Raw genomic sequence first — 17,063 nt, 5'->3', positions numbered from 1 at the left:
GGGAATTACTAGTCCTGAAACAAGGCAATATGGACCTAGTAACATATCTCAATCATTTCCACCGATTAGTGGCAGAGACTGACTGGCCCGAAGTCAAGCAATCTGTTCTGTTTTATCAAGGCTTAACTGATGACTTAAAAGATGTATTGGCACACATCGATCCGCAAACCCGGACATGTACTGCTCTCATCGAACTAACTCTACGCCTAGACCACAGAATGAAGGAGCGGAAAGGGGATCATAGAGCAAAAGACCGTTCTGTGGTACCTTTGGATAGTGGAGGAGCAGGGGAGAAATCATCCGGGACTAGGGAACCTATGGATATAGGGGTAGTGAGGGCTTCATTGACTGTGAGCGAAAGAGAGCATAGGAGAAAACAGGGCCTATGCCTTTATTGTGGAAAAAAGGGGCACTATCTCCGGGATTGTCCGATAAAGCCTAAAACAGGAAGATAAAGAGCCAGTCAAGCTGCGGCTGGAACGATTTACAAGGGGTCGGAAAACTAACAAGCTTCAGGGTGGACGAAGGGGTGCCTTCAAGTAAACACGTTATCCCTTTCATAACGCCGGGAGAGGTGCAGGAGAAGAGCCATCTGTTTCTTGACTTGATTATGGTTATTGAATCCAAAGAAATTAATATCAGCGCTATGGTTGATTCCGGCGCAACAGGATGCTTCATGGACTGCGTAGAAGCTGAACGATTAGGAGTGAGGCTTATAGCCAAGAAACATCCCGAAATAGTATACGCAGTGGATGGAAAAGAATTGGAAGCCGGTCCCATCAAATACCATACGCGAGAATATGAACTCATTTGTAATACCTATCATAGGGAATACCTGTCTTTTAATATCATCCATGCCCCCCAATATGGTGTGATACTGGGACTCCCCTGGTTGAAAAAACACGAACCCACCATACATTGGTCCTCTGGAATGGTCCAGTTTACATCTACCTATTGTATGGAACGTTGTGTTTCACAGTTTGATGGTCCCGCAAGAGCTCTGGCCTCTGTTCAACATGTAGCCACTGCAGCTGAAAAAGACGAGGTACTACCGTCTTGTTACTTGAAGTACGAAGCGGTGTCTAGTGATGTTCAGGCCGAGGCGCTCCCACCACATCGGGAGTACGACTGCCGAATAGATCTTGTTCCGGGGGCAGTGGTTCCGAATAGAAGGATATATGCGCTCACTATACCCGAGAATGAAATCCTGCGGACTTACCTGGATAAATACCTGGCGTTAGGATTCATCCGACCCTCCAGATCCCCGGCGGCGTCTCCTCTATTCTTTATACCAAAAGCTAACGGGGAGAAAAGGTGTTGTATTGATTACAGAGCTCTCAACACTGTTACAGTAAAGAACCAATACCCATTGCCGTTAATCCCAGTACTGCTGGAACAGGTGCTATCTGCCCGAATCTACACCAAGCTGGATCTTAAAGGCGCTTACCATCTCGTTCGCATTCGTCAGGGAGACGAATGGAAAACGGCCTTTAAAACGCGGTACGGGCTTTTTGAATATCTGGTGATGCCCTTCGGGCTCTGTAATGCCCCGGCCGCATTCCAGTTCTTCTTAAATGAAGTTCTGAGGGACTTTCTGGACAGATATGTCGTGGTCTATATTGACGACATTTTAGTCTATTTCGATACCACAGAAGAGCGCACGGAACACGTGAGTCGGGTGTTACAGGCATTGATGACTAACCATCTGTTTTGCAAAATCACGAAGTGTGAGTTTCATGTTACCATGGTAGAATTTCTGGGCGTGATGCTTACTCCGTCTGGGCAAATAATGGCGGAAAGGAAGGTCAAAGCAGTGATGGGATGGCCCCGCCCCTGCAACATCAAGGACATTCAGAGCCTGTTGGGATTTGCGAACTTTTACAGGCGTTTCATCCAAGGGTTTTCTGCTATGGTAACGCCTTTGACTAGACTCACACGAAAAGGTGTTCCGTTCTTATGGGATCAAGCTGCTCAACATGCCTTCGATCAGATGAAGGTCGCTTTCTCCACAGCTCCGGTCCTCAGGCATGCAAATCCTACCCTTCCGTTTATAGTGGAAGCTAACGCCTCAGAAGTCGCCATTGGAGCTGTGCTGTCTCAAAGACAGGAGACCTTGGGACAACTGCATCCTGTAGCTTTTCTATCACGGAAATTGACCCCTGCAGAAACCAATTATACCATCGCGGAAAAGGAGTTGCTGGCGATACGGGAAGCATTCCTAGAATGGAGACATTCGCTGTTAGGAGCAAAACATCAAGTGATGGTATATAGCGACCACCGAAACCTACAATTCATTCGTACAGCTCGTCATTTGACTCCTCGGCAATTAAGGTGGATATTATTTTTTGAGGAATTTCGGTTTATCATCACTTACAAACCAGGAGTTCAGAACAAAAAGGCGGACGCACTGACCAGACAGGAAAACCCAGAGATGCATACCATCAAACCTGTTAGGGCAATCATCGATTCCTCTAAGGTGTTGTGTGTTACCAGAACAAATGACTTTTTGTTGGGTGTGAAGACTGGAACGCAATCATGTGTATGGAGAACGTGGTTGAGGCATCACCAGGAATGGAAAGTGAAGCAAGGAGTGCCTATGAAGGGAACACAAGTGCTTGTACCTACGAACGCCTTAAGGAGGACTGTATATTCTTGGTGTCATGAATCCCCTTGTGCGGGGCACACAGGATATGCAAAAACTCTTGAAAAGGCGTTGAGACAGTTCTGGTGGCCTTCCATACGTCCGGATCTTTTGAGATGGGTGACAGAGTGTTCCCAATGTGCCCGGATGAAGTCGGATCGTCAGCAACCACAGGGACTGCTTCAGCCTATGCCCACGCCCGAAACCCCTTGGGAGAGGTTCTCCGTGGATTTTATAGTGGGCCTTCCCAAGGATCAGGGGAATACTGCCATTATCGTAGTCATTGATTATCTTACGAAAATGGGCCACTTTATCGCCTGTAGCAGAGTCCCCACAGCAGGACAGTTAGCTCATCTCCTTTTGATTCATGTAGTCAGACTGCATGGACTCCCGAGGGTGATTGTATCCGATAGAGGTGCCCAATTTACCGCTAGGTTTTGGAAAACTTGGTGTTCAGAGCTGCATATAACATCGTCTCTATCCACAGCCTTTCACCCACAAACTGACGGCCAGACCGAACGACTGAATCAAACTCTTAAGCAATACCTGCGCTGCTATGTGCAGGAGAATTCTGATTCATGGGTGAAATGGCTTTGGGTAGCGGAAGTGGCTTATAATAGCACGCAACATTCTTCCACGCTTCACTCCCCTTTCTTTAGCCATCCCAGGTTTAACCCCCTGTTGCTTCCCAACACCAGCAATAAAATGCCAGAGGTTAAGGAGAGGTTGCAACTTGTGCGCAGGGTGCTCCTTGCCACTCGCGGAAATCTTTTGCGTACTAAAGCCAGGTATAAGAAGCAGGCTGATCGAAGGCGCAGGCCTTGTCCCACCTACAAGAAGGGTGACCTGGTGTGGTTATCCACGAAACACATTACGTTTAAGAAACACAGTGTGTTTAACCCTAGGTTTATAGGGCCTTATAGGGTAGTGAAGCATGTCAATCCGGTGGCTGTGAGGCTGCGTTTGCCTGCTCATTTCCGGATCCATCCTGTTTTCCATGTTTCCCTGCTGAAACCCTCTCGCTGTCCTGTTCGTAGGGCTCCATTGCCCGTCTGGGTCCATCAGGATCGTGAGTATGAGGTTCGGGGAGTTCTTGATTCTAAGTGGGTGCGGGGGCGCTTATTGTACCTGCTGTCATGGAAGGGCTACGGGCCTAAGGAGAACTCGTGGGAGTCCGCCCGGGCCGTCCATGCACCTGGTTTGGTGGCCCGGTTCCACCGTCTGTATCCGGACAAGCCTGCTGCCGGTCAGCGCCCCTTGTGAAGGGGGGTGTACTGTCAGGATTGGGACAGTGGGATCGCTGATCGGCATCGGTGTATGCCGCAAACTACAGTTCCCAGCATGCTTGGGACGTTCGTTGCGTGCCTGACGTGAAGCACGCATGTTCCAGGAAGCAAAAGCGGCTCCCGAAGAGAAGGCGGGCCGATAATTCTACGGGATTCCCTGAAGCTGTGTTACTAGCGTTTCTTGATTACCGGTAAGATCGCCTCCGTGTATTGGAGCGGCGAGCAGAGAATCCCGAATTGGATCGGGTTCTGAGACTAATCCTCTTATGAGGTATTGTATCTTCGTGGGAGTTGTTTTCACTAACTGTGCTCTTTCGGCTGAGAGAGCGGGAGCATAGCGGTTTCCCGAGGGCGGAATTCGATTGGACAAAAACAGTAACTGTGAATGTGTAGAATCCGTGTGGGTCAGGGACCCGGCCAGTCTTCTATTTCTACGAACTAAGTATTGGGATTCACAGTGAAGAGTGTGCTAACTCGTAGACATGTCTGTACTATGTACTGAAAAGAGCGGGAGGTGTTAAGAATTGATTACCCTTGCCTGCAGTGATTATAATTTCCTTATATGCACATCTTTATTTACACATACAGGAGTGACAGACTGGGGGAGATACAAAGTGATTTATCGAACTTCAAGCTATGAATACCTAGATGTATAGGTATGTTGTGGGTGCTTTAACAAGAACTGGTTTAGTATCCAAGGTATAGGAGTCTCATCATCTATTGCATGTTCTGTTTCAGTCGATGAATCTCTGGTCTCACCTCATTCTTCACCCCTGCTTTTCAGCATTCACCTTTTTCTTTACAGGTAGGGAATAGGATGGTACATGGTGTTGGGACATTGTGTTCTTAATGGTGTTGTACTCGTAGCACAGGAGAATAGGTACTAAGTGTCAGCTCTTGTCGTTTCAGGTCTCCTTCCCTGCCACCCCCTTACTTTCCTTCCCTCACGTGACTATCCTAGTAGTCGGTGTTCTAATTCCAGACTCCTGGGGACGTCGTGAGGGGGATGGTATAGGTATTTCAGCACAGTCCTGAAGTAATACGAAGGTGGAGCCTGACATTGCCCGAATGCCCCCGTTACCAATCTGACGCTGTCTCTGATGTCCCCATGGTCAGGGGTGTCTCTGGGGTCTCCCTGTGCTATTGTGCTTGACTGAGCCTATGCTCCAGAATGTTATCACAAAGGAGGATATAGCAACAAAAACTCCCTTGGACTGTTTATAAAGCCTATTTCAAAGTTAAATGCTCTACTAAGTCAGTTTACAATGATTTAAGGCTGAAAATAAATGATTACAAGTAAAATAAAGTGCCGCAAAAATGCTGCTAAATTTCCATATTTGTGCCACTAAATTTCCATATTTGTGCCACTAAATTTCCATATTTGTGCCGCTAAATTTGCTAATCTATGCCGCTATATCCTGGGGGGTCTGACTACTGTCTTTATAGTCCGGTCCATCGATAGGGGCATTTTGCCCACTCAGTGCTGCAGGACTTTTTGATCTGAGGCAATTCACAGACCCACCACTGTGAGAGGTACTGCCATGGTATCTATTATCAAGGTGAAGAATCTGTGAGTAGAAGTATCTATAAGAAGAACAAATTACATACTTTCCGTAATTATCTTTCTGGTGGATACTCTAACTGCAGATTCCTCACCAACCCCACCCCGTCCCCCCATCCTCCACCTGCCTCCCAGTTTTTTTAACTGGATGTGTACCCCACCGAAAAAGGTTCCAATTTAGAGATCTGCTCACTGGTCATGCCAATCTGCTGATTGACTCTAAGTTTGAAGGCGTGGACAGCTAAGAAAGCAACTGACATCAGTGCATATGTGTGGCACTCATATGCAGATTGTAACATACTTATTCTTTATGACATGGACTCTGTGTTGATCTCGAACGAGATCCAAGTCTCCACCTTTTTCATATACCAAGATGTCTAGAGAAGAGCAAACATAGAAAGAAGCAATGCTGATCTTTCCCAGCGGTAAGTCCCCACAACACTCCCCACTTCTTGGGGACTGCTCCTCCGAACCAGAGCTAGTCATGCAGCACTTGTTCCGGCCCCAGGGTTTTCTTCTGACTCAGTGCCCCCAATGCCCCATCGGCACTGACATTCTCCTGTACACTTAGCTAGTTCTATCATATTCCCCACCGTGTTCTCCTCCTCCTGTTTTACCAATTCCAGTGTTATGAAAACCCTGTGTTGCATTTATTAACATGTAAAGTGCATCTATACCTGTGGTGAACATGAACTGTGGAAATCTGTGAAGAAAACAAATCAAGGCTGGAGTTGACTGCTGACTTAGTGGCAAGGCAATTAGGTCTTCTGTGCCCTGAATCGCTGTGCATGGCTGAGAGCATCAGGATTTTCAAATGACGTTACTGGATATCCCTTTTGATGGCGCCAAACATTTTGAGGGCAAAGCAAACTCTTCTTTAGAACATTTTAAAATAAGCAGGTTAACGCTCATTACCATCTCTTGCAGTTGCGCCAGAAAGACTGTAAAAAAGATCGTTTTCTGGCATTCCACATGGATTTCGTTTTCGAAGGACAAGCCACTCGGCCTCAGCGGGAATCTCAAGAGCCCCTTACTCAAACATTACATAGGTGGGACAAAGGCAAGGAATGCTGTGACAAACTGGTAGCCATGTATTCCTCTTTGTCTTCACCATTGGGAAAGCAGCTCTAGTTTGTCCTTGTCTTAGAATGTGAGGCCAGTAGGTGTCCGCCTTTCTACAGGGCTAGTTGGCCATAAATTTGGACCAGTGGGTTCTTTAGATTTTAGAAGGTGGATAGGCCCTATCTTTCCAGAAGGCCCTGTCTCAAATCCCACCCCATCAGTCTTTTTAGACAAAGGGGTTTTCTGCATATTAAGCAGGATTGATGAAGTTGTTTCCATGGGTGCTATTTTTGTAATTCGTAATTCTCAGGAAGGCCCTCAGTCTTCGTCCGATCTTGGACCTCAGGATCTTGAATCTCTCCCTCCAAAAGGAAAAGTTCAATATGCTGTCCTTTGCTCAGTTCTTTGGGTGTTGAAAGCAGGAGACTTGCGTGAGATGGTGTCATTTGACTTAGAGGATGTTTATTTCCACATACTGATCCTGCCCTCTTGCAGGAGGTTCCTGCGGTTCGTGGTAGATTCTACTCACTACCAGTTTGCAGTCCTCCTGCTAAGAGTGACATTGGCACGGCAAGTCTTCACAGAGGTCATGGCGGTGTTAGCAGTCCATCTCAGGAGGTCAATGATCCCAGTATTCCCTTACTTGGATGACTGGCTACTCAAAGCCCGTTTGCCACAGATCTCCAATTGATAGCATCCATGCTGTTCTATCTGTACTTTTCCATAAACGTACCCACGTCTCACCTAGAGGCATTTCATTTCCTCATAGTGGTGATTTTGGATACAACTTTTCTTCAGCTTTCCTATCTCCTCAGAGAATTTGATTCATTCAGGTTTTGATTCCAATGTTTCAGGAGGAGCTTGGATTGCAGTCTTCATGGTCTTAGGTCTGCTAGGTCTGCTGGCCTCCGGCATCCCCCTGGTTTCATGTGCATGCTGGCACACAATGGCTCTCTAATGGTGCCTCGACAAGCAGTGGCTTCAGCATAAGGGAGCTCTATTGGACACCTTGGTGGTCTCTCAAAGTACTGCAGGAGATCTGACTTAGTGGACAGTGGAGAAGAATCAACTACTAGTTATGTCCTACCTCCACACCAGCTGTGACCATGGATGCCTCGTCTATAGGATGAGGCTCGTGGAGAAACTGAAGATCGGAGCCCTCTGGTGCCCAGAAGAGCAGGTTCTTCAAATCAACCTGCTCAAACTGAGGTCTATTCAATGCACGCTCACAACCATCCTCCTTTTTATTTGTGGTCAGTCTGTGCAGATCTTAAAGGGCCGTATGACTGTACCTTGCTTTATCAATACATAGGGGGAAGGAGGTCTCATCTTCTGTGTGAGGATGCAGCAGCATTGAAGTTGAATAGTTGTCAGCCATCTCTCTGGGTTCCTGAATGTTAGCCTGAGTCAGCCTCATCCTGCCGATTAAGAGTACCATCTTCACCTGCAGATAGTGCAGGGAATTTTTGTCCTGTGGGGCACGTGTTGGTTGGATATTTTTGCCACTTTTACCAATGTCCATTGCCCACAGTTCTGCACCTTGCAGTATCCATTCCACAGACCTTGTGGACATGATTATGTTGAAGGGGAACGTTCCACTTCACTGCACGTTTCCTCACATACCCTTAAGTCTTCAGGCACGGAAGAAGATTTGCCACAACCGGACCCAAGTCCCCAATCCTTAGAAAGGGAATGGACAGATACCGTAATCCCTCACTCAACAGTGAGTAGTTTAGCTGGTAAATATTAAGAGTCAAGAGTTTGGAACTGACTCACACACAGTTTTACAAGTTCTGTTTTTGCAAGGAGACAGCATAGATCTTCTTTAGGCAATTGTCGTGGTAGTCCTCGCAGGTCTTGGGAGTCGTGGTCCCGCTCCAAGCACCAAAGACAAATCACGTGTGGGTCTGTCACAGACATCTGCTTATGACTGGCACCACATGACTTGAAACCTGTTAGACATCCCTAGCATACCAGGATAAGAACTTCTCAAAAAAGTGTCAACAAAAAAAGCGAGAAAGAGGTCAGTCAAAAATTGAATGGGGATAGCACTTCAAGTTCTTCCCAGATCAGCGTCTGAAGGCACGGTAAGAAATGAACTGATTTCACCTCGTATGGTTGGTGCTTATATGAGGCAATTAGCTTTCACCATTGTTACACTAGTGACCACATCAAATATAATCCGATACGAGTCTGTAAGGCGTCGTCACTACTGGGATGGTATATGAGCCTCCGCTAGGCAGTTACAGAGCGGAGCTAAGTCACCTAGAGCATGAACACTGTTCTAAAAGTTTAGGAATCCAGTCTAAAGCCATCGGAACAGCTTGCCCTCTCGTTCTTTGATCGCAGTGGGTTGCATGCTGAAGTAGGAGTCACATGACCTTGTGTCCTGCTTCGACCCCAGACACCACACGCAAATATCCTAGGGGTCTGTGATGAATATCGGCCCATCTTAATCCCAACAGGGTTTAAACCCAGAACGTTTAAGGGAGACATCCCTATTCCCTGGATTAAAACTGTTTCTGAAAATTATGAGTTTAAACTCTCTCAGAGAGCAAAGCCATCTCTGGATCAAGAGTCTCTAACCATTTCTATAACAAGAGCTACTTCTGATCAGTGAAGATAGCCTCAAGGTATTAATAGCTTTCACCGCTGTTACAGTAGTGGCCACATCAAATACAATCCCAGTAGTGGCCACGCCTTGCAGAATTTCAAGAAAGGATCATTAAGAAATATGTGATCATATCATCTTGCCAAAATATCATATGCGTATAATGACTAATGCAATATCATTAAAGTATCTATACATAGCTAAGTATAGATTTACTATTCTTAACTTCACATCTACATACCTTTAAGATACATATATCTTCAAGACAAGCAGATGTGGTGCTCCGAATGTAAATCCAAAATAACAACTACAGCATTAAGTGCCCACTTGCACATAAGAATTATTAAAAGCTAGAAAACTCTGCAAATTGAGCACTGTTAGGCCAAGAATACTTAAAGCATAACAAGGATGCCTGCCATTGTGCAATGATTAATCCCACAATGCCCAAGATTTACCATTATTATACCAGTGCCAATATTATATTAAAATTGTCATAATTGTGCCAGAGATTAACCCATAATATGCCACAGACATTTTGTGTTCCCTCACACCAGGAATGGCTTCCAGGATGAACAATTTCTTTCAAGGAGGCAAACAAGACCAGCCACTTACACAATAAATGCATTATAGTGCACATGAACAAAAACATACATGCACACACCACTCTATGATTGCCTGGGAAAGGGCTGCAAACTGATAAAGCTTCATGTGACTTTGCTAAACTAAGAATGGAAGAAGGTAATCATGTTGCAGGTGTTGCAGACGGTCACAGTATATCTCTGTGTAAGGATGTAAACCCCATTGGTTTGGCTGGCACCTACTCCAAGGATGCCGAGATTATGAAATCTGCTGGGCTGCACTCTGGGGAGCTACTTCAAGGGCAGTGGCGAGCTACAAGTACATCCAGAGGTGTGGAAAAAAGAGAATTGAAATCACAACATCCAGGGTGGGCATTTTATGGCTCTAGTGATATCACAGAGGTATTGTTTGTGGTGCAAAAATGCAGCCAGTGCCACCTACCTATGTGCTAGAGCTATTGAAAGCAGCCAGATCCAGTATAGTGCTTGCGATATTCGAAAGGTGAGGAATCTGAAACTATTACTATCCATTGGAAATTAGTTTCCCTACAATGTTAAGTAGATCTTCAATTGAATTAACCCTGAAACCTGTTCATGTCATGTAGAATATGCCCTGAATCCTATGGGATCCAGTGATCAGTTCTTAGTTGTTCTCCTCCTCTAAAGATGTGTTTTATCTTTTAAAGGTTAAGGAGCTTCATCCTTAGCACAACAGTGTCATTGTTCGTGCATAGCCTTGCGGAAGAAGACATCTATAAACATGTTAATTGTTTCTACCAACTACTTAACAACATTTAAGTGCTTGCACTTGTGTAGTATTACCTGTTACCGAAATCCACTAATGCATTGACAATAACAGAGCATGCAGCTTCCAGGTCTCCGTCACAGCCGCCAGCTGCCAAGGGGGATGGCAGGTAGTGATGATACACAGCCCATCGATGGTAGTCCAGCCTGCAAGTAAAGAAACACAACACATCAGTCTACTGTTATGTCACAGCTGTATTCAAATGATCAGCAGCTGTGCTCCAGACATATCTATTGCTAATTTGGTCTCCAAAGGCGCCACTCAGGTACTCTTTAATGATTAATTGATTAAAGGCCTTCTCCTCCTTGGATACTGAGGACAAGACATAATAGCGCATGCTACAGGTTTGAAAGATCACACGTTTGTTGACAGTGCAGCAAGATGAAATAGTTTTGGTCTATATGCCATCAGTAGAAATCAGCCTACAGATTCCAAATAGGTTGATTCAATCTTTCTTTTGCTTGAGGCTGATAATAATATACAACTAGAATGATTAACAAGCATTTACAATGCAATGGTCTCGGCATCATTAAAGGAAGAGCTATTGGCATTGCTCATGACATTTCTTTTTTTTTCTTTAAATCATAAACAAATGACATTGTCATTTACATTGCCAATACACAGCACTCTGCACTCAACAGCACACAGCACTCTGCACTCAACAGCACACACCGCTCTGCACCTGCACTTACTGCTCTGCACACTCACTCTGCATTCTGCACTCACTACTCTGCATTCTGCACTCACAACTCTGCACTCACAACTCTGCACTCACAACTCTGCACTCACAACTCTGCACTCACAACTCTGCACTCACTACTCTGCACTCACTACTCTGCACTCACTACTCTGCACTCACTACTCTGCACTCACTACTCTGCACTCACTACTCTGCACTCACTACTCTGCACTCACTACTCTGCACTCACTACTCTGCACTCACTATTCTGCACTCACTATTCTGCACTCACTATTCTGCACTCTGCACTCACTACTCTGCACTCACTACTCTGCACTCACTACTCTGCACTCCTCACTACTCTGCACTCTGCACTCACTACTCTGCACTCTGCACTCACTACTCTGCACTCTGCACTCACTACTCTGCACTCTGCACTCACTACTCTGCACTCTCTGCACTCACTACTCTGCACTCTCTGCACTCACTACTCTGCACTCACTACTCTGCACTCAATACTCACTACTCTGCACTCACTACTCTGCACTCACTACTCTGCACTCACTACTCTGCACTCACAACTCTGCACTCTCTGCACTCACAACTCTGCACTCACAACTCTGCACTCACTACTCTGCACTCACTACTCTGCACTCACTACTCTGCACTCACTACTCTGCACTCACTACTCTGCACTCACTACTCTGCACTCTCTGCACTCTCTGCACTCACAACTCTGCACTCACAACTCTGCACTCACTACTCTGCACTCTCTGCACTCACAACTCTGCACTCACAACTCTGCACTCACTACTCTGCACTCACTACTCACTACTCTGCACTCACTACTCTGCACTCACTACTCTGCACTCACTACTCTGCACTCACTACTCTGCACTCACTATTCTGCACTCTGCACTCACTACTCTGCACTCTCTGCACTCACTACTCTGCACTCACTACTCTGCACTCCTCACTACTCTGCACTCACTACTCTGCACTCTGCACTCACTACTCTGCACTCTGCACTCACTACTCTGCACTCTCGGCACTCACTACTCTGCACTCTCTGCACTCACTACTCTGCACTCTCTGCACTCACTACTCTGCACTCACTACTCTGCACTCAATACTCACTACTCTGCACTCACTACTCTGCACTCACTACTCTGCACTCACTACTCTGCACTCACTACTCTGCACTCACTACTCTGCACTCTGCACTCACTACTCTGCACTCTGCACTCACTACTCTGCACTCACTACTCTGCACTCTGCACTCACTACTCTGCACTCTGCACTCACTACTCTGCACTCTGCACTCACTACTCTCTGCACTCACTACTCTCTGCACTCACTACTCTCTGCACTCACTACTCTCTGCACTCATTACTCTCTGCACTCATTACTCTCTGCACTCATTACTCTCTGCACTCATTACTCTCTGCACTCCCTACCCTGCACTCACTACTCTACACACTCACTACTCTGCACTCACTACTCTGCACTCACTACTCTGCACACTCACTCTGCACTCACTACTTCACACTCTGCGCACTCTACACTCACACTCACCTTCTGCCTCACAGAGGGATGAAGTGAGCGCCGTTCTACTGGGCAGACCTGGGGTCGGGCGGGAGGGTCACCAGGGGCGCGCACGGCTTATAGAGCTATACCGATCAACACAATATTCTCCGGAGTGCCATCCATCTACCGCAGTAGCAGAAATTAGTTTGAAAGCATTGTCGAAGAATGCCAAAAAGCGCCTCATTTAGAAGCGATGAACAGAATTCAATTTTTAGAGCTCCCATGATGTGAAAACAATTTACAATGTACTGTGAACAAACTATTTACGAAGATAAAATATTAGTGAGATAGGTAGTAATCCTTATGCATGTTGCCAGATAAGCAGGTGCACCAATGGTCCTCTACACTGGAAAGTCATTTTGAGGATGTAAACACTTCTCAGAAGACAATCTCCTTGACTACAGCGCACCTGCAACAGTGTGCAAAATGTCATGACATTTTGTGTTTATGTACTCTGCTGTATAGATATTTATTGCCCTAATTTCTTTTCAGTATTAGAGGATATCTTTGAAAATACAAGCATATTATGGAAGTGGATAGAAATGATTATGATCATCGTGGCTAACACAAAGGTGCAGTGAGGAAAGTGAGTGGCAGATATCGCCACCTCATGGTAACTGAGTATAGTGGGTCCAGTGGTAGCTTGCACAGCCACGTTCTTTCACTCCGTGTCCAGACTTTGACACTGTGGAATGGGGTTCAAGTCCCAGCGTCGGCTCTCCCAGAGATTACAAAAAAACATGCTGATCGAAAGAAATAAAATTAAACAATACCGATTGGCGTGACGAGGATAAATCCATGTGCAGTGCACTGCCCCCTTGCCTTGTAGACACCGCAGCCCAAGAAAACATGATTGACGGAGCAAAACGGTGGTCTAATTGTCCATAGCCAAAGTATATAACAAGCTGAGGATCAACGGGCGTGAAAACAGCGTGGTGGGCGCGCACGTGACGCAGCGTGGGCGTGCACATCAGCTGAAGGATCGCCGGAGAAGACACCGAGTCTGCCTGCTGCCATGACTGACCCACTGCGGAGGGAAAGAGCCCGGTGAGTGTGGGTAGAGGGGGGGCGGCAGAGAGGGAGTGGGCAGAGAGGGATGGGGGGGTGTGTGTGTGCGTGCGTATGTGCGTGTGTGCGTGTGTCTGTTTCTGTGTGTGTCTGTGTGTGCACGGCGCATGCCTGCCTGTGTGTGTGCGCGTTCACAGACCCTGGTCGGCGCGTTCACAGCTCTAGCTCCCTTCAGAGCGAACTCCATAACAATAGGTCTCGATGCCGAGACCTAATAAATGGTGATACTTGTTAATTCTCTACCAGCGAGATAGTTTGTAAATTCACGTGAGAAAATGTGTCACTGTTATGGAAGGCAATACTCAGAACTTGTACTTCTAGAACATACCCATGATAGGAAAAGTTACTAAATATAAAAGAAAGGCACAAGTGGGAAGTCCAGTGAGTGTTACTTAAAGCTTGCTTCTTATAGGGGTCTTTAAGTACCATATTCCTGACTGCTTTAAGTCAACCTCAGCCCAACAAGTCCAAGCTTCTGATTAACAATAATTTTAACATATAGCTGATTGCAAACACCCATTCTGCAATTCAGAGGATAATTACTCAAGAAATAACAGTGAATTCAGAGTATTCTCTATGGATTCTGTTAGATGGCATCTTCTTATGTGTATATCTTCACTTCAGGCAGGATGGTGACAATCGTCTCAATAACTCCTTATATCAGAATAGAAAGGAACAGGTGAGGTGGGAAATGTCAACAAAGGCAGCACTGAGAAACAGACAAGTTTAGACATAGTAAAATGTAAATTCGCTGAGTCTCCCTTAGTGTTTATGGGGCAAAGCTTACTGCATACAGTCGTTAGTAAATCTCCATTGATGGCAAGTGGAGGCAAGGTAGGGGCAAGAAAATATGAACATAACCAACCATATGGCATAAAAAATCTAATGAAAGTAAGCGGAAAAAATGTGTCCAGTTTAAGGAGGCCTTTTTTGTCAAAACATAGGCGTTATACTGTGCAACACAATTCACAAGAGTTTCTTTAATCCTGCAGCAGAACAGGCTACAATATCCACATACCTTTCTGCCTCAGACAACACATCCTTGCAAGATTCCAACTGCATTTCAAACAAAAGCCAATCTCTGAAAGAGAGCTGAGAAAACATATTATTAGAAAAAAAGAAAAAAGGATCTGCTAAGGTACAAAAAGGTAAACATTTTAAATACATTTATCTGTATAAATTATCATTTTCAAGCTAATTTGAGAAAGCAGGAAGGTTAATAAACCAATTGTGAAAGTGCAGTTATTACATTAATAGATGGTATAACATAGGTAGCTGCTTATTCAGTATAACCACAGAGCTTCATACATTCCGTCCAATTATGCGCAGGTGCTGAAATCAAACTATAAGACTTTCATGGAAATCTCAGCTCTAAGAGTAGACAGGAACATGAGTTCATACCCCTCCATTTTTTTCAGTCCATTGTGCTCCACAGGACCTACCTCCTAGATTACAAACCAGACAAGATGCTTTCGTCTTATTTCACCGAGGACGAATCAACTGCCTTGTAAAAACATGAGCCGAGTTCACACTGCATTACTTCTCACTGTATCAAAGGTTCGTAAAATGCCAATAAAGTTTGTTACAATAAATAAACATATATTATACACACACACACACACACACACACACACACACACACACACATACATACACTCACATGTACAAGAGGTTGGTAAGTGCACATGGGAACAGTTTTTGCTACATTACTACCTGGGACAGTCTCCAACTTGCCGGGACTTTTCCCACAAAAAGGGACAGTTGGCAACTTTGTGTATGCACAAACAAGAGTATGTATAAATGGGGTAGGGACAGGAGTGGATGGATGGGTGGGTGTATGTAGTACTAAGGCATTGGTATGTGGCCATGCATGGCAGGGTGGCATGTGTATGTGTGGTTTTAGCATTCAATCATGTGGACGATGCATTTTATGATCTGGTGACATTTGCACATGCAGGACAGGACTCCAGGCAGAGGTGGGTAAACCCATGCAAGGACAGTGAATATTCACAAAGGGGTAGTCACATGTACATGCCTACGGGCTAAATGCAGACGTCTAAAGGCTGCCGCCGACTGCTGCTCAGTCTGTGGGGTCTCTGGTTCTTCGCTCCCAAGCAACAAGGGCTATACCTACTCTTCTAACCTGTGACAGCTGTCAACACGGTGAGCAGCGCGTCATAGACACGCATAAAGCGCACAAAGCAATCTGATCCTGACATGCTAAGAGAGCGGCACAGCAAATCTGCTGTGTCTCCTCACAGATGGCACAATGTGGCATTCACTGTCTCCTCACTGACATGCACTGAGGGCAGTGTGCGGGCCTGTGCTGTCGTCTCCTCATTGTTCCATATCAAAATATTCCGAAGCAAATACAAGCTTTTGAGCAAATTATGCTCTCTTCTATTAACAAAATGGAAAGAACTAAGAAATACGTGCCACCAAACATCAGTAAGGGTGAATTACATGCAATACAAAGCCTGAAAGAAGACCCCTCCCTTGTCATAAAACAGGCTGATAAGGGTGGTGTGGTCGTCATCTGGCCCCGCGACAAATATGTCGCAGAGGGACTTAAACAGGTTAACAATACCACATGGTATTGAGTTCTAAATGAGGATCCCACAAAGCAGATCCAAGGATTGATCACTGAAGTGTTAACACAAGGGAAATAAGAAGGTTTTTTGGGTAATAAAGAATTTGAATTTTTGAACAAAAAATTTCCTCGAATACCGGTTTTATATTTGCTCCCCAAAATACACAAAAACCTAGCCGAACCACCAGGGCGTCCGATTGTGTCGGGCTGTGACTCCTGCTTGGAGCCAATATCCAAGTACGTAGATTTCTTTTTAAAGCCTTTTTTGACGGAGGTCAAATCGTATCTCAGAGATACCACAGATTTTTTAACAAAGGTGGAAGGCTCTAACTTCGATCCATCCAAACGCATAATGGTGACCATGGACGTTACGTCCCTTTACACACAAATTCCTCAGGAAGAAGCATTAGAGGTTATTGAGTTGTTTTTAGACAAAAGGGAAAAGCCACACAGGGTGCCTACTGCATTTATCCTTAAACTTGCAGCGATAGCATTACAGAAGAACTACTTTACATTCAACGATCGGTTCTATATGCAAATCAAGGGCACTGCCATGGGGTGTCCTTATGCCCCAGAAATGACAGTGCTCTATATG

General features: G+C 45.5%; 1 protein-coding gene across 1 annotated transcript in view; it reads right to left on the bottom strand.

Annotated features, from left to right (window-relative positions):
* The window catches only part of FANCA (FA complementation group A), an 850,506-nt gene that overhangs the window by 374,405 nt on the left and 459,038 nt on the right, over window positions 1-17,063 (bottom strand). Inside the window, exons 29-30 of the mRNA XM_086945786.1 lie at window positions 14,897-14,970; window positions 10,562-10,690 (exon numbers count right to left, since the gene is read on the bottom strand). Of these exons, the coding sequence (XP_086801912.1) occupies window positions 10,562-10,690; window positions 14,897-14,970 (203 nt within the window). The remainder of the gene's footprint in view (window positions 1-10,561; window positions 10,691-14,896; window positions 14,971-17,063) is intronic.

This window comes from Lissotriton vulgaris, chromosome 12 (genome assembly GCF_964263255.1).
Source record: "Lissotriton vulgaris chromosome 12, aLisVul1.2, whole genome shotgun sequence".
Taxonomy (NCBI): Eukaryota; Metazoa; Chordata; class Amphibia; order Caudata; family Salamandridae; genus Lissotriton; species Lissotriton vulgaris.
The sequence above is the reverse complement of the archived record's forward strand: the minus strand, read 5'-3'. Positions and strand labels throughout refer to the sequence as shown.